The sequence below is a fragment of the Rattus norvegicus genome, chromosome 3, assembly GCF_021556685.1.
Source record: "Rattus norvegicus strain SHRSP/BbbUtx chromosome 3, alternate assembly SHRSP_T2T, whole genome shotgun sequence".
NCBI classification, from domain to species: domain Eukaryota; kingdom Metazoa; phylum Chordata; class Mammalia; order Rodentia; family Muridae; genus Rattus; species Rattus norvegicus.
Window position 1 is genome coordinate 119,856,019 of NC_141536.1, and position 23,408 is coordinate 119,879,426.

The following is a 23,408-nucleotide window of genomic DNA, read 5'->3' on the forward strand; positions in this document are numbered from 1 at the left end:
TTTGCTTTGTTTTGTTTTTCTAGCCATTTTCTCTGTGTAGCCCTGGCTGTCCTGGAACTCTGCATACCAGGCTGGCCTTGAACTCAGAGATCTGTCTGCCTCTGTCTCTTGAGCGCTAGGAATAAAGGCAAGCATATCCAGGCCTGAGAACAAAATCGCATTTTAGTTTTGAGATTTTGTTACCTCTTCCCAAAGGTTTTGGCATTTCAGTTGAGGACTTTTTTTAAAAGCAATACTGGTGCTCTGTCTATTCTGGAGCGTCCTGTGGCTGCTCATCGTGATGGCTCCTGTCTCATTTGGTGAATGGACGTGATCCCTGCTGCTCCTACTTTGGAGCTCTAGTGGAGCCACAGAGCTGCACGTTAATGTGGCAAGTAGTTGAGGTGTAAGATCACGCACTTTCAGACGCTAGTCCAAAGCTAGTCTTAGCTGAGGTTGGGCTCTTAGTAAAGACAGAGGGTTCTTTATTTAATGGTGTGCTACACGAAGCACACGCTGTTTTTTGTTTATTTGCCCGAGAAGCTTGCTGGGTAACTGTCTCTGTAGAGATTGATGTGGAAGTCATATTTGGCATGTTACTGAGTGCGCTGACTCTTAACGTTTGCTTTTAGGTTGCTGACTTTGAAAACTTCATTGGATCACTGAATGACCAGGGTTATCTCCTGAAAAAAGGCCCAAAGATTTATCAACTTCAAACTATGTGAAAGACTTTCCTATGTCAGGGCCTCCTGTAGTTCAAAAAATTTCAGAATCATCTTAAATATAAAACTGAAAATAAAAGTTCTGAAAAATGACACAACTCATAACAGAAAAAAAGGTATATCCATAATTTACCAGAAGAATACGAAGAGTAAATTATTTCCACTATTTTATCTAAATAACATAAGCATTATTTATGCTTTTGGCTTATATTTTTATTAGTGCTTTTTAGTTTTGTATATCAGATGTCTAGCAGGCATTCAGATAATATATAAATTAGTATGTGTTTAAGTTTTATTTAAAACATTAAACTTTGAATCTCACAAATTGTTAAGGTCACAAAAACTCTTCATTTGTTTCTAACTTTATGGTTTTGGGCAGTGGGTCTGACTTGGCTTCTTATTTGAAAGTGGTGGAAACTTATTGACTTAATTAGAAGTCTTTTCTGAGAAGTATTGTTTGCAGAATTGTTTGAATGCTGATGATTTAAAAAAAAAAACAAAAAAACCTTCCCGGGGTTGGGGATTTAGTTCAGTGGTGGTGGGGGGGAGGGGACAATGCCATTCCTGTAGCTGGAAGTCTCTGCAGAAGGTGAAGGAATGTCGCCTGCACCAGAGCAGCTGCAAGACGCACTCTTCATCCGGCCTCCTCATGCGGCCTCCTCATGCTGCAAGTTCAAAAGAGAAAGCACATGAAGAAGCATGGGTTTGAAACGCTGGATTACAGGCTGGGAAGTTTCCATGAAATCAGAATTCACCATATTTTTGTGAGTCTTCAAATGGAACTGGACCTCTTGCCAAAGCATTCCTTGTATATATAGCCAACAAACACTTTAGCATTTAAGATCCACGGATTGGAAATTAGTCACTTAACTTCCAGGAAACTGGTAGATAAAAAGCTAAAAAACAAAATACCCAAAAGCTGAGTTGGAGAGATGGCTCATTTGGTGAAGTCTGAGGATCTAAACTCAGATTCTCTTATAAAAAGCTAAGGATGCTTCATTTGTAACGTAATGCTGGGTGGGGGTAGGAGAAAGGCAGTTCCCTGAGGCTCACTGGCCAACCTGACTGAACTGGGGAAGTCATGCAGCATCAGCCTCTGCCCCCAACACTTACACACGTACAAAAGCAGTGTGCATTGAGTAACCAAAATAAAACAAATGCTAATTATTTTACGAATGTGTAACTGATATTCAGTCTGTCCCATCAGTCCATGATGAGAGAAAGATGGGCCTATCACACCACTGTATTAAAGGCTAAGACTACACACAAGGGAATCTAACCCTAATTATGAACAGAAACTGACTTTGTTTTTGTTTTTGAGAAGTTTCCCTCTATGTAGCTCTGGCTGTTATGGAACTCAGAGATCCATCTGCCTCTGCCTCCCAAGTGCTGGGATTAAAGGTGTGCACCACCAACTCCCGAATTTTCCTTTATTCCTTTTCTCTTTCTTTCATGCCATTGCCTGGATTTTTCTTTTTCTCTTTTTTCTTTTCTTTTTTTTAAATTGAAACAATCCCAGGCTGGCCTTAACTTCCCATATAGCCTAGCCCTCCGCCTCTGGATTTCCTGTATGCTAGAAAAGAACTCTGCCAGCTGAGCCATACCCCAGCTGAGTGTTCCCTTAGAGTCTGTATCTGTTTGCTTTGGTATCTGCTGTTGCAGGGCTAGACTGACAGCTGAAGCTGTTCCCTTTTCCTCAGAGCCAGCATTTTTAACTCCAAAAAATTACATACTCTCCAACTCAGACCTCGTCTGTGTCTCATCTGCTCAGCACACCAGCATCTCCCCATAAAGGCTCTGGCCTCTGGCTTGCTTTTTCTTCCTTTTTCCCACTTCTCACAGGATGATCCAAAGTTTGCCTATGTCTGAGAAACACATGAGTAGTTCGAATGGTTATTTTAAAATTTAAAAAAGTGTTTTACATTTTCTTTTAATGTATATAGATTTTTAAATTTTTTATTTTATTTTTTTGTTTTTGCAGACAGGGTTCTCCAGGCAGCCTTTGGTTGTCCTGGAACTCTCTGTAGACCAGGCTGGCTGGACTCAGACTCACAGAAATCCACTTGCTTTGGCTTCCTAAGTGCTGGGATTAAAAACATTTGTTACCACTCAAAAATTTTAATATATATGGATTTTTAAAAATTTCCTTATTTTTTAATGTTTTGCCTGAATGTGTATCTGTGTGCCACATGTGTGCCTGGTTCCCTCTCTGTGCCTGGAAGGCAGAAGAGGGCATCAGATTCCTAGGAACTGGTGTACAAGAAATTAAAGACAGTTGGACCTCCCAGCACTTGGGAGGCAGTTAGGCAGATCTCCCAATGCAACCCAACTTGCTATACAAATCAAGGTCCAGGACAGTCAGAGCCACACAAAGATCCCCTCTCAAAAACAAAACAAAAACAAAGATGAACCTGATGAAATGCTCCTTAAATCTACAATCATCAAGTGTAGTTTGGGCTATACGAACAACTTTCAGGTTTTTGTATGCCATCACAGACTGGGCTGAAGAATAGTGGAAAGACTGCAAGACCCTACATTGCCATGCGGTGTTCTTCCATGGGTATGGTTCTGGCCCAACCTGGGAAGGCGCTGGGTTCAAGCCCAGTGCTATAACAAATGGTAGGAACATTTGTAAGGTTAGGAAGACAACGCACCAGTAATGTGTAATTTATAATAACAGGTTCATTGTTAGAACAGTGAACGGATTTGTAACTAGTTCAGACTTAGAATAAGCAAGTTTCTTCTGTACACGGGTTTCTCTACCTGTAAAAGTAAAGGCAAATACAGAACGTATGCTAGAGTTGTTGAGAGGATAAATAATGGTACTATAACGTATACAGTAAGCACGTTTCCCAAGTAAACAATTAGTGATTGCTATTATTGGCAGTTCCCTTTGCTACTTTGGACCTATTCTTATGCGGACCTATTCATATGCATCTAGTGCTCAAAAAGCAGAGTAGGTACTTACTACTTTGATGGCAAAACTAATGCTTTAAATCTCCTCCAGTGGTAATACAAAGCCGTGCACGCCAGCGGGCCACTTGGCATTAGGCAGGGACTGACAAAGTTGGCTTCCTTTGGCCACGTGGCACCCGCTCCTGGTTTTCCCTACCTTGTCATCTTTAGCCTGCAGGCACAAGAACTGCACTAGCTTCTTAGCCCGCTGGCCTTAGCTGCAAGTGCTCGCCGTTGCCCCTCGAGGGCGCGAGTGAGCCGAGCTGCTGGGTGTCGTGAAAACGTCGTGAAAACGGCCTTCCTTGGCGGTTCAGGCCACCTGTATAAGCGGAAAGTGCCAGTGTGTGGAAATTAGTATGGAGCTATCCGTACGGCCTTGGAACCGCTCGATTTCTATAGAGAAGCTGGCGGCTGGTGCCAGTGGCTTCTGAGTTCTCGATTCTTGGACTCCGAGAAGGCTGCAAGGCCATGCTGGCTTGGCGCGTGGCACGCGGCGCGTGGGGGTCCCTTCGCGTGGCTGTCCGGCCTCCGGGGGCGCGGCTCGGCAGGAGCGGCTCCCGCAGGGCCCTGCTACCACCCGCGGCCTGCTGCCTGGGCTGCCTGGCCGAGCGCTGGCGGCTGCGTCCGGCCGCGTTCGCCTTGCGGCTGCCAGGCACCAGCCCGCGGACCCACTGCTCCGGCGCCGGGAAGGCAGCCCCGGAGCCCGCAGCCGGAGGAGATGCCGCCGCGCAGGCCCCTAGTGCCCGGTGGGTCCGGGCGAGCGCAACCAGCTCGGTAAGTACGAGGGTCGGCGGAGCGCCCGGACGCAGGTGACGGGCTCGGCGCTCTGTCGCGACACTCAGCCCGTGTTCTGGGAAGTTACGAGCAGCCAGGGCGTTCGATCTCCGGTAAACTTCAGGGGCCCAGCCAGGTACAGTTTCTGGCCAAGTTAGAACCCACTGTAATCCCCTTCTGTCCATACCGGTTGCTGGGAGGTGTGTCTGCACGTTGCATTGGTAAAAACAAATCTCGCTCGTCTAGTTAAACATCTGTTTTTAATGTTTTGAAGTGAATCCTCAGTGTATAGGTTAAGTTCGGCGGAATCCTAAGAGCGACCCTTCTGTTCGTTTGTGCAGATTTACATCGTCTTTGGCCTTCAGTAATCTTATACAGTAGCACGGAGGATAATTATTTGGCTTGGGTTGTAATGAAAAGATCTTTCAACTTTGTATTATAGAAAACTTAAGACTATTCTTGACGTAACAGGATTTACCTGATAAGATAACTTCCCAGTCAGGTGACACCAGAGCATGAGTGTGGCACAGCTTTTGATGTCATGTTAGCAAGCTCATGCAATTATTACATCTTCAATTGTTCGGTCTTCAGGGGCCACTGTAACTGCTCCGCTTTCATCAGTTACACAGCATGGGCTGAGGTGGCCACACCCCGGTAGGGGTTACAACTTCAGGAATAGCTTTAAAACTCTTGGAGCTTGAACGCTGGATGCTTTGAAGTTGCCCTCAACCTGGCTGAAGCCTTTCCCAGCACAGTTGGCCGAGTATGCCACAGGTTATCTGGTTGGGTAATTTGAGATTAAGCTTTGTCGACTTTTACAAATGTACAAATGTAATGACTAGATGTTAATGAACTTTTTGTAGGTTTTTGTGTTTGTTTTTGTTTTTTTTTTTTTTTCCGAGACAGCTCTTCTCAGTGTAACAGCCCCCGCTGTCCTGGAACTTGATCGGCTAGCCTCGAACTCACGAGCTCCACCTGCCCCAGCCTCCCGAGTGCTGAGTGTACCACCACTACACCCGGGAGGGTGAACATTTTTTTGTGGGGCACAGGCGCACTCACAGGCCAATAGCGTGTGCTGTGTCTTTACCAAGGAAGTGATGGGGCAGCTTGCAGTTTTTGGTTTAGTCTTGCTCATGGGTATGTTAGACCAACTGGTGCTCCTCCTTTTGCTTGTTTGTTTTAGTTTTGAGACAGGGTTTCTGTGTGTAACCCTGGCTGTCCTGGAACTCAGATCTGTAGACTAGGGTGGCCTCTAACTCAGAAATCCGCCTGCCTCTGCCTCTTGAACACGGAATTAAAAGGATGTGCCACCAGAGTCTGATGGATTTTGCTTTCTAGCACAACCCTGAGCTAGCTACCTTTCTGTCTTCCCAGCCTTTGTGAGTTACTGTGATACAGGATCGGTATTTGACTTTGACCCACAGTGTGATCATTAGCCTTGCTCTTTTCTTCATACATACAAAGGTCAGGGCAAATTCCTAGAGCTGCTCCGCTAGCTTGATACTTCTAAATTTCAGTAACATTCTAACCTTTGAGCCCGTGCAAGTGAACATGTTTTCATACAACCACTGTGTGGTCCTACTGGAACAGAAGATTTCCAGAGTAGACGGTTCTATTGCTTCTGATTTGGCCAGTGTCCCTGTCGAATTTGACGTTCTGTAATTTTCAGTGATAGTATTCTTCACCATACTGTCCCGCTACACCAATAGGCTTTCTGTTGGGTTATTATAAAATGCCTTTTCTTACGAGGTAGGCAGGTCATGAGATTTTAGAAGGTAATCTTGAGAAATGAGCACTGCCACCTTTTTCCTTTGGTTCATGCACACACACTTGCTACCAAACACACATAATGATCCCAGCAGCTTCCCCGGATTGTCTTTTCACTCTCCACGTGTTTTCTTGGGAACTGAGGTTGTCAGAGTGGGCAGCAAGAACCTACACCCAATGAGCTTACCAGTCTGTTCCTTTTTTTTTCCTAAAAAGGTTAAGGTTTAGACAAGTTGGTTATTGATTTACTGATTTAAAGGGATGTTAGAATGGTTCTTTGAAGACAGCATTCGGGGTGGTGGGATCAGCAGTCTTGACTAAGGGAGAAAAGACTTCTGGCTCCAGGGAAAGGCATTTTCTTATTTCTGTGCCATGCAGAGTATTTCAGCTTTGCTAGGCTGAAGAGTTTGAAAGTTGGAGTGCGCTCATGACTTTTCTCTTTGGCAAAGCAGTGCTGTCCTTCGGCGCAGGTGCCAAGGAGCCCTTTTGGCAGTGCCAGCTTCTAACAGCTTTGCTCCACATGAAGTTTCAGGGAATCAAAAACCCCAAATGGGAGCTGTGATTACCTTCAGGTTTTTACTTGAGGGAGGAGAAGGTGTCTGAACATCTCCATAGCTGCTTTTGACAGATTTATAGAACTCTCCATTTCCATGTATCTCTATCTTGGATTTAGCAGCTTTGATGAGAGTACCTGGAATTGCTCATTTGTGGGGGGTTTTCCTGACAGAATTCTAGTCTATTTGGCCACTTAGACGATCTTTCAGCTCTTCTGCTTTAATGAAGTCATTAAAAGCTAGTGTATATGGTGGATACGGCATGTTATTTTATATTAAAAATTTCTCTGTATATGTCTATACTTACAAATATTAAAGTGCTTACAAATATTAAAGTTTATCTTACTCTTGAGTTACTGAAGTATATATTTAAAAGTATGAATTTATAGTATTTTATTCAAATTGTGCTGTCTTTGTCTTTCAGTATGAAAATCCATGGACAATCCCAAATTTGTTGTCAATGACAAGAATTGGCCTGGCCCCGGTGTTGGGCTATCTGATTCTTGAAGAAGATTTTAATGTTGCACTGGGTGTTTTTGCTTTAGCTGGGCTAACGGATTTGGTAAGCACTGAGTATATTTGCTTTTTACTCCCTTTCAAACTCCACACTGCCTGTAACTCCCATTGTAGCCTAGCCTTAGCTGCTTCTGGACAGATGTCCTCAGCATGAGTGTGATCGAGTGCTTTGTGTAAGGACTTGTCTTTAGCATCCGTGTGGGACTGATTTTAAAGGATTTAAGGGAGAGTGTAAAGGTCGGAGAGAGCTCTAGGAGGAGGTAATCGTTACCTTTGGTGTTTAACTTCTTCAGAAAAGAAATGTTCAAGGCTGAGCGCTTGCTGTAGAGTAAATACAGAGCAGAGCTGGAACGCCTTTGTGCGCTGTGAAAGAGGTAGCTTGGTGGGTACACAGTGGGTGCTCATTACTGTCCCAGGGAACCACTGCCCTGCAAGCTGGGGCAGGCCCGTGTGGAGGCCATCCTCCAGCTGCTCACCTGTGACTGCTGTGCAGCGAAGGCTTTGGTTTGAGATGCCACTGGACACGCTTTCTTCTACTTCTCATGTGCACGAGGAGAGGGGCTCTTTGATACCACTCTTGTCCATTGGAGAGTGTGATATCAAAATAGAACTAGGAAAATAATTTGTGATAGAAGGTTCTGTTACTTTTGCTGACTGACCACTACCATCATATATGGCTATATTATCATAAACGGTTTGAAATGATTTATAAAATCCCAAGCCTATGAACACATGTGGGAGAGGTGGAGAAGGACAGCTCTCTAGATCAGGGCACTGTGAGCTGTGGAAATGGAAACAGTATCTTCTCCTACAGGGGCACCTGGGTGGGGGACAGTTTATATGTCTTCAACCCTACTTTTTTTTTTTTTAACATTTTGCTCAGTATTTATTTATTTATTTATTTATTTATTTAATGATACTGGAAAATTCATTTTCCAAAAGCAAAGGTTGTATAGCACTTTAAAAATGTTTGATTGATTCCCTTTTGTGGTTCATAGAGACAGTACTTGGCCTAGTAGCAGTAGCAATCAATGTAGAATTAACTGACGGTTTTGAAAGTGGACCGAGGTGAGCATTTGCAGTGTCTCATGGCATTTCCAAGTGTGCACCAGGTACAGCCTTTCACATGAGCTCTTGTCCTTTCCTGACAGATGTTAGTTTTCCTTTATCACCATCTGTCCCCTTCTCACCAACTCTCCCTGCTTCTTCAGTGCCTACTTTCCCACTGAAGCCTGAAGGTCTCAAGCCACTCATTATTGGTGTGGGCTGAAAGACTGTCCTAGAGTTTTAGACTGATAAAAATGTTTTAGGTTGTAAAGTTCTTTGTTTCTTGTTTTCAGATATTCGGTTTACTTTCTATGTTAATTGGTGAGGGGTTTGTGGGGTAGGGAATCAACTGCCACATGAAATGGCCTCATTGAATGAAGGAAGAGCCCCATTAGCAAGTATGACATGATGTGTGTGGAAACCAGAATTAACTGGCACCATATTGCGTGCTTTTCCTGTGGAGAATTTGATTCTTCTGCACTCACCAGCTGCAAACGGGAATGGCAGGATCTGACTGTGTAGCGAGTGGGCTAAGTGCTGATGTGTTGATATACAGGACGGGTGGGGGGAGTGAAACAGGGTACCAAGGTACATGGAACACTTTGGGGGGTGGGGGCAGGAGACAGGACAGTTTAGGGGAAAGCACCGTGCTTCTAATGCTGGTTACTGGAACTGAGACAGTAATGTAGGGCAGAGGACATGCGATGGGAGCTGGCAGTGTCTGAGTGAGGTAAAGCGCAGTGAGGGAGAGGCGGCAGTAGGAAGGAGACAGAAGCCTGGCACAGCAGGGTATTAGGAGAGAGTGGAAAGGGAAGCTTGGGCAGGAAGATGACCCAGAGATGGTGACCAGAGTGCTGCTCTTGTACTGTGGTCACTTGATAGCACATGGGTGATCTGCAGGAGAATTTTCTAAAGGCATGAGGAAGATTGGCCTAAGCTGATAAGCAAATGAGAGGTGGTAATGACTGGCCCTGCTTTTAAGGAAAGTTTGCTCTGTAGGGGAATAGAGAAGGAGGGCCAAGGAAAGAAAGAGGGATGTGTATTAGGTGCAACATCGGGGAGAACTGGTTGTCTTTTACTGTTTTCTTCTAGGTGAGAACAGACATGGCCACGGGTTAGAATGAGAGCGTTTAGTAGGAATGGCCTAGGTCATGGGTAACCTACTATCTAAGCATGATAAGAAAAGATAGATGCTGACAGTAGATGTAGGATAGCCAGGAATTGAGTGTGCACAGGTTTCTGGTTATTAATTTGTGAGGTTGGCCCATTTATGTATTTTGCATGAGCAGTGTTTATCCATTTGCATACAGGCTTGAAGTGCATGGCAGTGGTGTTGTGGGAGGAGTGAGGTGCAGTGAAGTCGTTGTACATGTTTGCAGAGGAACGATGAGAGTTAGAGGAGCAGTGAGTGTGGAAGAGAATGTGGAAATTGGGCTGTGAGAACAAGCTACAGAAAGCCGGGTCTCGAAGGCCTTAGCTCCCCCATGCAGACATTGTATGTCTAATCCACTTAAGAAAATAGCTGAGCATGGTGCTGCAGGCCTGTGATCCCAACACCAAAGGCAGGCTAATAGTTGCAAGTTTTGAACCAGTGAAGTCTACATTAGTGTGTTCTGGGCTGCAGAGTAAGAGAACCTGTCTCAAAAAAACAAAACAAAACAGGTGCCTGGAGGGCAAGGGGATGGGGAAGGGGGCAGGGAAGAGGAAGAAAGCTGATAGATTGTTCTGATTGCAATTGGAGTAGTTAGTAACTGCCTATCTGAGAATTTGCTAAGAAACTGAACAAGTATTAATCATATTATTTGCTGAAGGTAGGCAAGGCTTGTGCAGATGGGTATTATCTGTTTTAAACAGGAGGAAAGCCAGGTCAGGGTCAATGCAAGAAGGGAATGCAAAACCAGGCCTTGAACCAGTTAGTTCTCTCTGCTGTTCTGTTTGTGTTGTTTCGGATGGGATTTCTTTTGCCATGCTAGGCTAGGGATCATCCAGACCTAGACCAGTTTCTGAACTCCTGTACTCCTGTCTCCCTGAACTCACGGCAAACTCGTAATAAGGAGGACATACTGTCTTTGAAGGGTATCGTGCCTAATGGCAAACAAATCCGTTTTTATCGTTTTCGTAGGAATTTCAAACATTTTTTGAAGTATGAAGTTAAATAAATTGAGTACCATACATCAGAGCCTTGGCTAACCAGGACATTTCTGTCTGCGCCATGTAACTAGGCAATACCTGGTTTTGGTTCTTTTTGTGGCCCCAATGACCCAAGTCTGACCAAATTAGGCTGGTGATTTAGTTCTTATGGTAAAAAGCTTGTCAACCAAGTGTGATTGGTGCTTTAAATTATTGTTTTTAATCAAAATAAGTAATTTAAAAAGCAATTTGCCAGTAATTTGATGGTGATGTTTTTAATACCATCTCTTGGAAGACAGAAGCAGAATTTCTGGGAGTTCAAAGGCCACCCTGGTGTATTTAGTAGTGAAAGGAAGGAAGGAAGGAAGGAAGGAAGGAAGGAAGGAAGGAAGGAAGGAAGGAAGGAAGAAAAAGAGAAAAAAGCCAGGCAATGGTGGAACACACCTTTAATCACAGTACTTGGGAGGCAGAGGCAGGTGAACAAATTCCAGGACAGGCAGGACTACACAGAAAAACCCTATCTTAAAACACAAAACAAAACAGAGCAGCAAAAGATATTTAAGTATTAGCATTTTAACTAGGGTAGGTACACAGGATTAAGTTTTTCACTCAAATATAGGTAATACAAACATAATCAGAACATTGAATTAATAGTGGTACTAAAATTGTGTGTGTGTGTGTGTGTGTGTGTGTGTGTGTGTGTGTGTGTGTGTGTGTGTGTGTTTTGCAGGTTATCAAACCCAGAGCTAGTCAGCACTTTTCACTGAACTCTAGCCTAATCCTTTGAACACAGTAAAATTTAAAATTGAGAACTAATCGTACAATGAGTTAGATAAGAGAGATGGTTCTGGCAGGACCTGAACCAGTTCAGCGGACCTGAGAGTGAATTTCAGTACCACATCAGACAGCTGCCAGCTGCCTGTACCTTCTCTCATCCAGAGGATCTGACAGTCTCCTGTGGCCTCTGTGGACACCGCACACACATGGATGGCTTAGAGACACACACATACGTTGAAATAAAGAACCCACAAGAGTCAGATACTACAATAAAACGGATAGGGATGTGAGGGTTGAGTGTCACAATTAAGTAGTCCTGAAAGGTGTCCACTTTGGCTCAAAAGAGTAGGCTTCTAGTCCCTCTCTGTCAGTCTGCTTTCTGTGAGTTCTGTGGGGGTTCTTTATTTCTATATTTATGTTTGGGTTCATCCCACATGAGTACATTGTAAAAATAGTGAGAAGCCAGTAGGACACCATGAAGGAGAAAGAACAATAATATGAATGTGAAATTCATTATAGACAATTGCCATTTTAAAAACTAAAGGAGTAAGAGTGTTTGGGGATAATAAATGAGACTTTACTGACATTTTCTGAAAGTATAGTTGTTTTTCTGGTATCTCTTAAGCTTCAAATTATCTATTCTGTTTGAATTATGACATTTGTTTAAAAAACACTTCTATTTTCAGTTGGATGGATTTATTGCTCGAAACTGGGCCAATCAAAAATCAGCTTTGGGAAGTGCTCTTGATCCACTTGCTGATAAGGTTCTTATCAGCATCTTATATATTAGCCTGACCTATGCAGATCTTATTCCAGGTAAGAACCCTGTCCTGTGTGCCTTAAGTAACAAGGAAGGGCAATGGTAGTGAGCTCAGGTCTTTTCTTCCAAATGCTTTTCTTCCAAATATATTTTCAACTTTAAACTGTTGCCTTGATTTTAAGTAAACTGTTTTGCTTATCACAGCCACACTATTATAGAATTTGTGTCCTTGTTACACTAGATAACTTTGTTTAAAATTAATTGAGATAGTAGTTCACAGTTACATTGTGTTTTAGTGCCCAGATATTTGGAAGTGATTTAAAATCTTTGTAAGTCATTGACTCTTTTTTCAGTTTTTATTTAGTGTATATGGTATGTGTGAGTGCTTTGCATGAATGTCTGTGCCCACTTGATGTCTGGTGCTTATGGAAGGTAGAGGAGGGTATCCGATCCCCTCTTCTAGAGTAATTAGAGATAGAGACAGTTGTGAGCTGCCATGTGGGTCCTGAAATCAAACTCAGGGCCTCTGGAAGAGCAGCCAGTGTTCTTAACTACTGAGCCATCTCTCCAGCCCCCATCGTTATCTTTATTAAGTACAGTTTATGCATGATAGGTACTCTGATAGCACCAAGATATCTATAAAAATGTGTATTCTTATTGTGCAGTTTCAAATCATATACAGATTACATAATGCATTATCTGAGTACTCTGAACTTTATGGTCTCTTGCCCTGAGCATGCATTGTATATGCTTCTCTGGTTCTTCATTTTGAGCTTAGGCTGTATGTATTTCTCAAGCAGTTTTTCTTCCTCATACTCCCCCCTCCCCACCCCAAGAGTTAGAAGTGGGGTTTGAGAACAGAAGCTGGTCCATTGCTGGTGTCTGGTAGAAGTGTAATGGAGTTTTATTCTGGTCTTCTTTATCTATTGTTGGTGTCTGGTAGGCAGAACATAATGATGTCACATTCTGGTTCTACACGTGGTCCTCAGTGTCCATCACTGAAGAGTGGTAGACAGCGTAGTGATTGATGCTCGCCCAGCTTGATGTTGTTTTCAGTCTTTGGTTTTCTAAGTGCTCCAGACGTATTGGCTAGATATTCCTATCTATTTCCAGTGTTATGATATTCGAATTGGCCTTTTCCAAAATTATTTCCCAATGGTAAAGAAAAACCTATTGGGATTTTGATTGATTTGGTTACATGGAATTTATAGCTCTCTTTGGAATTTTTGACATTTTTTACAAGTGTCTTCTGGGTCACAAATGCCATGTATCTACTGTATTTAGGCTTTCTTTGATGTCTTTCATAGTTTTATAATTTTCTCCAAGACAATAATACATTTTTGATAGATTTATTCTCAAGTATTTGATAGTTTTAATGTTCTTACCAGTGGAAGCTTTTAAGCTCTGCTGTGTGTTAGTGACTATATTGATGATCGGCTCTTTCCTAATGTGCAGTTTTCTCCCTCTGACTATGTTCAGTTCTTCTGCCTTGTCTCCAGCCCAGTATACACTGTCCATAGTTAAAGACTTTCTTTTATCTGTCTGACTTCCTCACTGCCCTGTGTTTCTCATGCTGACTCACCCCAGCTCAGACAAGGCTCACAGCCACTTTGTGGGGTGATTTCTGTAGGGATCAAGTCATAGAGATCCTCTTTTTCAAGCTTAATAGTTTTTCTTAGAAATTCCTGCCAAGTGTCTACTATGATAGGACACTGCCATCTCTTTCTTGGCATATTATTGGTCTAGCATCCCCTACACACATCCTTTAAGCTGCTATTGATGAGGTGAAATGCATGGCTGGTTTTTTGTTGTTGTTTGTTTTGTTTTTAGGGTTAAAACAACCTGTGTTCCTGGTGGAAATCTAGCTTGGTCAGGATGCATTCTGGAGATACTGGTGGATTTGGATGGATTGTATTTTGTTAAGATTTCTCATTGAATTCATGAGATTAGCCTGGCATGTTTTTTTGTGTGGGGAGGTGGTATTTGTGATTTTTGCCTCACCAGCAGCCTTGTACTTGTTCTGACACTAAGCTAAATCTCCAAATACTGCCTGAGATTTTTTTCTTAAAAAAATGTTTGTTGGTTTTTAAATTAATGTTTTAAGTTATAATGTAATGGGTTTCATCATGGCGTCTTCATTACACATTGTTCTCAGTCATTTCTGTCCTGTTGCCTCCCATAAACCCTTTTCACTTTCAGGGTAGCTCCCCTCTACTTCCTGTTACACCTGCATGCTATGACCTGCTCTGTGACCCACCTTGCTTAAGATCTTGTTCTTTCAGGGAGCCCCTTTCTAGCTTTATGACCCAGAAAACTGTAAATGTTCACAGACATGCAAAATCTTAAATTTAAGTTTGATGAAAGAGAAAAACCCATGTTTTGAGTTTGGCTATTTTTAGCCTAATATGTTGCTGTAAATGTCAGAAGTTTTTGTTCGTTCATTCATGAGCATCTAGGCTGGTTCTGTTTTGTGAATAGTGGAGCAGTAAACATGCATGTCTGTGTGCTGGCTAGAGTCCTTCTGATGTGTAGTCAAGAGTGACATAGCTGGGTTATGCGGTCATTCTGTTCTCTCTTGAGGAAATTTCTATAGTGATTACATTCCCACCACCAGAATGTATTGAGATTTTTCTTGGTGATAGCTGTTCCTCTGGGTCCCTGTTTCTAGTAACTTCATCAAACAGGTTAATGACTTTTTCTTCGATTCTTGGATGGTGTTCATGTGACATTACAGTTTTTTATTTTGATGTTTGATAGAATTTGTTGAAGTCATTGAAGAGAGTTTTGAAATGTGATTATTTTTTTCTTTAATTGTTCCAGAGTAATTTAGTTTAATAACTTATCTGGTGTATATTTTGCAAGTTACGAATCTTTTTTCCTAGGTACTTACCCATTTTATTTATATTATTAGGAAATATTATTTATATTATAAGCAGTTTATTTGTAGCAACTTTTTGTTGCTACCATAAGACATATGGTATGTAGTAGTGGCCTAATTTTCATCTTGAGTCCTATGTCCTTCTCTTTCTCTTGACTGGTTTTGCCACATTTGCCAGTTCTGTGACTTCTAATGACCAAATATGGGTTTGAGGCTGTCCCCACCCCCTTCATTCTCTGGGTTTTCCTTGTTTCCTTTTTTATATACCAGTTCAGCTGCTGTGGCACGGCCCCACCACACAAGCTTACACACAAAATAAAACTTTTAAATGTAATTCAAAAAGTTTAGAATGTGATTCTAGTATATAATTAACAAAAAATGGCCACATTGAAGTTTAAAATGTCACAGTTGATTTGCATGTACCATATCTTTCATTCTGACGAGCCACCTCTTAGGTTTTGACAGTACTCATGGCTGTGTGAATTGACAGCACAGCCTTATAGATGGGCCCCTGGCTGGTGGCTGTCTAGCTTTCCTGACGTTGGTTTGGGCTGCATTTCCGGCTGCCGTGTCATCATCCCCTATTGCGTGTGTAAGTTAGTGCTCTTGTCATTGTCCGTGCAGAATATCTTCCTGCTTTCATGACATGTTTTGTCTCTCTGGCTAATAATTGTTTCTTAGGTTGGGAATGTGGCTGAGCATCAGAACCCTAGCATGCACAAAGCTCTGTGGGTGGCTTTTGTTAATGATTTCAGGCTTACCTGTGTCGTCATCGACTATTCTCTGTGACTGTAGTCTTCCAGCCTGTATGCAGTCAGGCTTTACAAACCTGTGCTTCAGTGAGTGGATCTTCTGCAGCACTGTGTTGCAGTACTCTGTGTAAGCTCAGTAAGTGTCCTTTTCAGTCTTGTCGAAATCTTTCATGTCTTGACATTTCCTCCCTTTTGGTCCACTTGTCAGTTACTGGGAGATTAGGCTGAAGTTTCCTTCTTTGTGTCATGTTTTACTCAATGCCACCCCCACCATTTCCACAATTCTAATTTTGCCTTGTTATTTTTTAAATCATGCTAGTAACAGCACATAAGTTGAAATCGAATATTTATGACAAATGGAGTATTTTATTTGGACACTGTTCACCAGATGGTTGCAGATAGTAAAATGACTCTAAAAGACACTGTCATGTCTGTCTGAGTGCTGGGTTGACTGCAAGAGAACCTCACTGTCCACGTCTGCATTCCATAGACCACCATCCCTGCACAGCTTCCTGACAGTCACAGATTTTGATTTGCAGAGGTTGGCTGCATTTTAAATTGTGATTGTTGTTAATGTATCAGCCGGTGCTTACTGTAGAAATGTTTAATGATTTTTAAAAAGTGCATCTATAAATCATAGTTTACATGGTTTACAGTGGCCTGGCACATTTTCTCTTTGAAACGGCACTGTAATAGAGGATGAAGCTAGGGCGAATTCAGCTTGATGTGCAGGTGCGGGTGCAGAGCCAATAGAATGTCAGACTGGAGAGGGTCCTAAACACAGCCTTGGATTGATTACCTCTGAGCTGTTTGAAGATACCATGAAAGGGATATTTGTGAACTGTGATTTGAATTTTGATTTTTCCAATTAAATTTATTTTGAAAAGGATACAGGATTGTGGTTGTAACTTTGTATGGTACAGAAGGCTCTTAAGTAAGTATGTTCTCTGACCTCCCATCCAAAATACCCTCCCGTTGGGTATGGCTCTGGGACCATGGTGGGAAGTCTGAGGACTATGAGTTGAGTATCCCCAATGACAAACAGTTTCGGGTTTTGGATCGTTTGGGAATTAGTGGTGACAATATGCAAATATTCCAGAAGTCAAGAAACTGAAATCTGAAATGTCTCTTGTCCAAGCACATTGGATAAGGGAGCCTCAGCCTATGATGCAATTGATTGACAGGTTGGGCAGGAAAAGGAAGAACAGTTGTCTGGGTAGGGGCTATCTCAGCTGAAGTGCATTTCAGGAAACTGTATGTAAAACTCTAGAGAATAGGCTAAAATTCAGAGATAAGAAATCCTGACACTTGCAGGATATTTCAGCTTCTCTGACATGCCAACTGCCTTCCTGTTATTGTCATTGGATTTTAGTGAGCATGAGGTCTTTTCCCCAGAAACGCAAAGCTGAGAAGAGTTGTGTGTGGGGAGGCTGGGTGTAGCTCACACTGTTACAGACAGACAGACTTGCAGTTTATAGACAGATGCACGAGAACACATGGTGAGCGGTAAGTTACAGCCAGAGTCTGCAGTTCCTTCTGATTGCAAGAAGGAAGGGCTTCACTGTAGGGGCCCGAATCATCAATAAATATTTATTATAAAATCTTACTTAAGGGAAACATCAAATAATGTGAGGTTGAATGAGTCTTTACTAAAGTCATAATATCTATTACTAATTTTAAATTCATTAAAATTATTTTATATTTGATTTTCAGTCCCACTCACTTACATGATAATTTCAAGAGATGTAATGTTGATCGCTGCTGTGTTTTATGTCAGATACCGAACTCTGCCAACACCGGTAAGGTTCAGGACACACTCCTTTAGCATGACTTCTAACATAAATATTGAATGCAGTTTCACTTTAGGATAGTTGTTATGGCAGTTATTAATTTATTTACCAGGAATTAGAAAAAAAATCGCCTTGCAATTTGAATGCATGACTAGTTCACTTTAAAAGCTGGATTTGTCACTGGGTGTGCTGACACATGCCCTTAATCTCAGCACTCCAGAGGCAGAAGCAGGTGGATAACTGAGTCTGAGACTACTCTAGGGGCTACAAGGCTACAGTGAGATCCTAATTAAACACAAACCAACAAAAGCCTAATTTCTATTTTAAGTCCAGCTCTTCAGTTGATGTTGTATGAAGCCCAGGGCAGCCAGCCAGGCCGCAGCAGACTGTTAAAGGTGTTTCCTGTCTCCAAGCTGTCTAATACTTCACTTATTCACCGTAGATGGTCTAGAAGTGGTTTTTAAAATCAATCATAGAAGAATGGAATAGCTTGCTTACATACTGTTCGTGGCTCTGTAAATATTTGAGCACATAAGTATAACATTACCTTTTTTGTTCTAAGGGAAAATAGAGATATATTTTTATTTATTTTGCTTTTTAACCTGTAAAAGATAGTAACGTAAGTTTCTTTAGTGACTTTGTGATGAAGCAAACTGTGGGAGTGACTGTACAATTTTGTATCACTTGCATTTTGAAGAATCTTACTTTTAATAGTCTCATTATAATGTAACAAAGTAATAGTGCTCAATTTACCCAATAAGCAAGATTGGTACACTGGGGCTGGGCATAGGGTAAGCACTAGTGACTTTTGTTAGAAACCTGAAGGATAAATTGTAACTTTTTTTTTCTTTTGCCAGCGAACACTAGCTAAGTACTTCAATCCTTGCTATGCCACTGCTAGGTTAAAACCAACATTCATCAGCAAGGTAAGACTCATAGCAGCCTTTTAAAGAGGTCAGTCCTTTGTGAACTTGACTAATAATGAAATGAATGTAAGCCAGGCAGGAGCAGCTTAATGAAAACATTCTTACACGTTTGTTTGTAAGTGTGCACTTGGGTGGGAAGCAGAGACTTCCATCTCGTGGGGGTCGGTTCTCTCTTCCATCTCGTGGGTCCTGGAAATTGAACTCAGGTTGTTAGGTTTGGCCACAGCACTTTTGATTGCTAAGCCATCTCACCAACTTGAGAATGAGATAAATTTAAATGCATTGATTAGAGGGGCTAGGAAATGGGTCATGTCTGTCTTCTGAATGTTTTTATCTTGTTAGTATGTGCAGTTTATCTTTGTTGATGGTCTTAAGAATTATACCTTGACTGAGATCATGGGGTAGGTTAAAAGTGAGGTGTAAGTACTCTTTAATTGAGATGCAAAATTATGAAGAGTTTCTTGTGCTTTTCCTATCATCCATTCATTCAATTGCAGATGCTTGAGTGTTGTATAGTATAGTGTGTGTGTGTGTGTGTGTGTGTGTGTGTGTGTGTGTGTGTGTGTGTGTGTGTAGGCTGATGTTTGTAATCTTCCTCTCGTTTTCCACAATTATTGATTGAGGCAAAGTCTCCTAGTTGAATCTTGAGCTTGCCTTAGCCTAGGGATTTCCTGTCTCTTTACCCTGCTGAGCCATATCTAGCCCCAACTCTTTCTATTTTTAAAGAGTGTTAGATGAAAAGAGAATAGACAATCCCACTCACTTACAGACAGTCTAGATTGTCTTTTTCAGGATCCTAAATGTCCATCAACCTTTGCATAGCAAAGATACCAATGCCCTGATAAGTTCACTGAAGCCATCCTCCCATTAACACTCTTTGGCAGAGGGGTAACAGATTAGGTCTATTTGAGACAGAGTGACCATTGTTTTTGTGTTAGGATCCCTGGCACAGAATGTTAGCACTATAAGAGGGAGCTTTGGCTGCTTGTGACTTTGTGTCAAGTGCAGCAATTCGAATGTAGTCTTCCATAGAAAGTCACTTGAAGTGCTGGGACAAATGCATCAGTAAGCACTTGTTCTGAAAACCCATTATTTGTTTTAAAGTCACAGGGTGGTGATGGTCACTGTCATGTGACTGCAGAATAAATAGGGAGTGTCCCTGCACACCTTCCTTAACTCCCTCATGCTCAGGTTGTTTCATAGAATGTCGTCTTCTGATGTTTCTGGTTCTGTTTTGTGCTGTTGAGGGTAAACAGTGCTCACTTCCCTAGAAGATTTCACGGCAATAAGTACATTTCAGTTTTCTGACTTCACAGGGTACGCAGGCAGCAAGTCAAGTGGTCTTGGAAGTCTGGGTTCTAGGTTTTACTCTAGTGCTTACTGTGTTTTTTCACCCAAGGAGAAGACACTTCATTGTTTCATGTTTGCAGAACTGCATGAGGACAACTAGGGAAAAGAGCAAAGAATTGTATAGGATCATTGAATTGCTGTGGGATTCAAGGGGTGGTACTTTCTGATAGTTGTCGCTGCCCTTGTAATAAATGAAGGGCACCTATGTGGGCAGGTGATCTGTTAGTGACTGATCTGGCACTTATTCTCACCTGGGAATGCCAACTTGGCGTGGCTGATGCAGTTGTCCATATAATGCCAGAATACCTTTGTCTCAAAAGCATAACCGGGTCCATTTAACACCGTTGCTCTATAATGCCTTTATTTTTAAGGTCAATACAGCAGTCCAGTTAATTTTGGTGGCAGCTTCTCTGGCAGCTCCAGTTTTCAATTATGCTGACAGCATTTATCTTCAGATACTATGGTAAGTTAAATTTAGAGTTACTCTGAGAATATTAGGACAGTGGCTTATTGTGATGTCTAGAATGACTTTGCTCTTGAAGTGTATAATGAACATGAGGTAGACAAGCTGTGGGCACCTTCTTTTCCTCTCTTCCTGTTCTCTCCTCCACTCCTTTTCCTGACTTTGTACACTGGAGCATGGGTAGCTTCAGGAGTCATAGCCCTAAAGCAAGTTTTCTCTCCCCCAGCAGCCATCAGCTGCTAACAGTTCCTCCGAAGGGAGTTGACCTTTATGAGTCCCTGCAGTATCCGGACAGAGGTTTTAGCTGGTCTGTGCATGCATACAGTCAGCTACTGTATAATTCCATGTGTACAGTCTTTGTCATGTCCAATAAATACTGTTTGTGGCAAATGCCCACTGCCTCTAACTCTCAGCATTTTCCTCTGCTTCTTGCATGTTAATCCCTGAGCCTTGCAAGAATGAAGTGTGATATGTGTGCATTCCATAGTGTCTCGTAAGCAACAGTTATCACCCAGCTGTAAACCCTGAGCTAGAATAGCAAGTGGAAGATGTACCCATGTTTGCAGTAGTGGCATAAATGTTATGGGGATAACCAACCACTTTCTGATTGCATTTAGAACCTATCCACAAAACGGACCTAAAACCAGGTTCCATTAACAGGACCCCCAAACCGTTGGCCCTAGGAGAGAACCTAACCTTCTGCTAAGTGGACGTAGTTCCTGTCTGTATACCCATACGTCAGTGCAGCTCCCAACACCCCTCAGAGCAGCTTCTTTTTACAGTAGATGGTGACCAACACAACTAACCAGTGTGCACTGTCAGCCTTAGTCTTACTGTAAGGCATGGGGCACAGAAGTTAGCAGTCACGACTTAGAGGGATGAGAAGGATTGCTAATGTGTGAGAGTTTTGGAGGAAGAGAAAGAAGAGGGGTAACTGTGGGAAGGAAGTTTCATCTGAGCCATAATGATAGGTGACCTGGATGCCCAGCAGACCCAGCCTAGTAGAGGGGTGCAGTAGGAAAGGACACCCAGTGCAAGCACTTTGAATTTTGTTTTAGTGTGCTAATTCCTCAGTGTAAATATCTTGAAATGTGTCAGACTCAAACTTTCAAGTGTTCTAAATAGGCTGCCATGTTGACATTTATTACATTTAATTATAATTAAAACTTGCTTTAGAGCTCTAAACAAAGTTGATTGGTTAATCAAAGTGAATTATACTAAACACTTTTTTAAATGACAGCCTAAACTTTATTTTCTTACATAAAATAAAGGGTGTCCCCCCCCCTTTTATATTTTGGGTTATCAATGGAGGATCTTTTTCTCGAAAACAAACTGCATCCAGATATAGCCTGATCTCCTGTTTTTACTTCAGGGTACTGAATGACTTTAGGTAGGCACCAAGCAGTCTAAAGTAGGAGCTGTCTAGTTTGAGCCATATCTCTCCAGTCTTTTACAGTTGTCTCCATTCATGTCTGTCTGAGTATGTTTTTGTGGGAGAAAAGTGAGGACATCAACACCTAGGGTTGTATGTAGGAAAGGACAGTTGCTGTACTACTAGTCTTCAGGCCTCAGTAATTAGATGGCTTTTATTTGGCATTGCCAGTTTAAATGCAGTCTCGAAGGAAGCCGTGACTTTAGATTTTGTAGTTAAATTTCATCACAGAGTCCTATTTTCTTAGCTCACTTTTACTTGTGTACTTCATGGTTCCTGCTGGTGGTGTTTTGGGATTGGAAGGCTGAAGCAGTGCGTTTCTCTCCTTTGAAGGTGTTGTACAGCATTCACTACAGCTGCGTCCGCATACAGTTATTATCACTATGGTCGGAAAACTGTTCAGGTGATAAAGGGCAAATGACAGGCACCCAGATCCAGCAGCAAGGAGCGACTCGCGTCATCGGCAGCAGCGCCAGCGAAAGCTACAGGACTTTCCCGATCTTGGTGTTCAGCTTGCGAAAGGTCTTGTCAGACAAACCATGTCTTCAAAACCGAAGAAATGTACGTCCAAAATAAGCTCGATCATGGGCCTATACAGAATTTCCAGTGTATTTTTAAATACAAATAAAAATATAATGTAGAATTTTTAATCTTAGGTTTTTGATTAATTGGCGAGATTATTCTAGTTTTTTTTTTTTTTTTAATGTTTTTAAAAAAACAGTTGGTAACATAGAAACAAAGGAAAGCAGGAGGGAATCCCCGAGATTAAATGCATACCACACACGGCATGGCTATATATTGTTATGCTTAAATTTTAAATCTATAAACACATAGCAGTTCATGTGACTAATGCTTGGTCATTTGAGAAGTGAGAGTAGACCTAGCTGTGGGAAGTGTAAAGGCATACAGAGCATTCAAATGCAGTAAGTTTTGAAAATAAAAAAGAGCAAACAAAATAGAAGGCATTGAAGTTTACCAGTAGTTCCAGCCTCTCAGTTACCAAACAGTTTCTGTATCAGGATAGCAGACAACACAGGAGTCAGAAGGGAGACCACGAGTATTAGGCATCGCATCTAAAAGGCAGAGAATTACATCATGCCTTCTCACTGTTTCTCATGGAACGTTTGTATGATACTGGAACCTGTACTCATATGTCATGTAAATAGTATGAAACTTTCTATTTTTCAAAGTTTTTTTTTTTTTAACTTTGGGGAATCTTCTATTGTTAACATGAAAAGAAAATAAAAGAGCTGGAAAAATCTGCGTCTTCCCGTCGGTGGTTGTGGTGTGTGTTTATGTGGCTGCATACGTTTCCTCATCTATGAAGTGCACTTAGATGCAGCACTTCCCCCTACATTGTAAAACTTACTGGTTCCAGACATGTGACCTTAAAGACCTGCTCTACCCTTGTGTTTAGAGTAGTGGGGTACAGGTAGGGTCAGGAGCCAGGGGGCTCCTCCACATACTAGAAACCCTTGGTTTCCCTTTCTCCTTCGCTTGACCTAAGTATAATGTGGATGTAAAAGTTCAGGGCTTTTCTGGGCCTGCCCTTGCTTTGACCTTTCTTTTTTTTTTTTTTTTTTTTGGTTCTTTTTTTCGGAGCTGGGGACCGAACCCAGGGCCTTGCGCTTCCTAGGCAAGCGCTCTACCACTGAGCTAAATTCCCAGCCCCGCCCTTGCTTTGAAATGATGACAAGGAGACCTGGTATATTTATTGATAAGCTTCTTGCACTACAGCTAGGTAGGATTCTGATTTATTCTAGCCCTGCTGTGCTGCCTAGTACCCAGCCATGCGCCCCATTACCTGCCTTCCTAGTCTCTCCCTGGTTGTTCCTA

At 42.1% G+C, this 23,408-nt stretch overlaps 2 protein-coding genes and 1 long non-coding RNA gene across 13 annotated transcripts in view; 2 read left to right on the forward strand and 1 right to left on the reverse strand.

Annotated features, from left to right (window-relative positions):
* Mcm8 (minichromosome maintenance 8 homologous recombination repair factor) overlaps positions 1-1,147 on the forward strand; it is a 30,199-nt gene extending 29,052 nt beyond the window's left edge. For 4 of the 5 annotated variants that reach the window (NR_197230.1, NM_001106514.1, NM_001431517.1 and 1 more), the window contains 1 exon segment: positions 612-1,147. Coding sequence is in view for 4 of the 5 variants with exons in the window: in NM_001106514.1 (NP_001099984.1) it covers positions 612-704 (93 nt within the window). In the remaining variant the exon portion in view is untranslated. 5 annotated transcript variants of the gene reach the window in all.
* Positions 893-5,104, reverse strand: LOC147995700 (uncharacterized). Its single transcript, XR_015684631.1, has 2 exons — positions 4,909-5,104; positions 893-1,366 (listed from the first exon to the last, which is right to left on the reverse strand). It is a non-coding gene; the product is annotated as an uncharacterized LOC147995700 (long non-coding RNA).
* On the forward strand, positions 3,986-22,844 carry Crls1 (cardiolipin synthase 1). Of its 7 annotated transcripts, none has more exon segments than NM_001014258.1 (7): positions 3,993-4,430; positions 7,176-7,313; positions 11,908-12,037; positions 17,325-17,410; positions 18,259-18,327; positions 20,049-20,140; positions 21,906-22,831. In NM_001014258.1, coding segments are annotated over 7 exon segments (909 nt in total). In that variant the 5' UTR covers positions 3,993-4,124; the 3' UTR covers positions 21,994-22,831.
* The last annotated feature ends 564 nt before the right edge of the window (positions 22,845-23,408 follow it).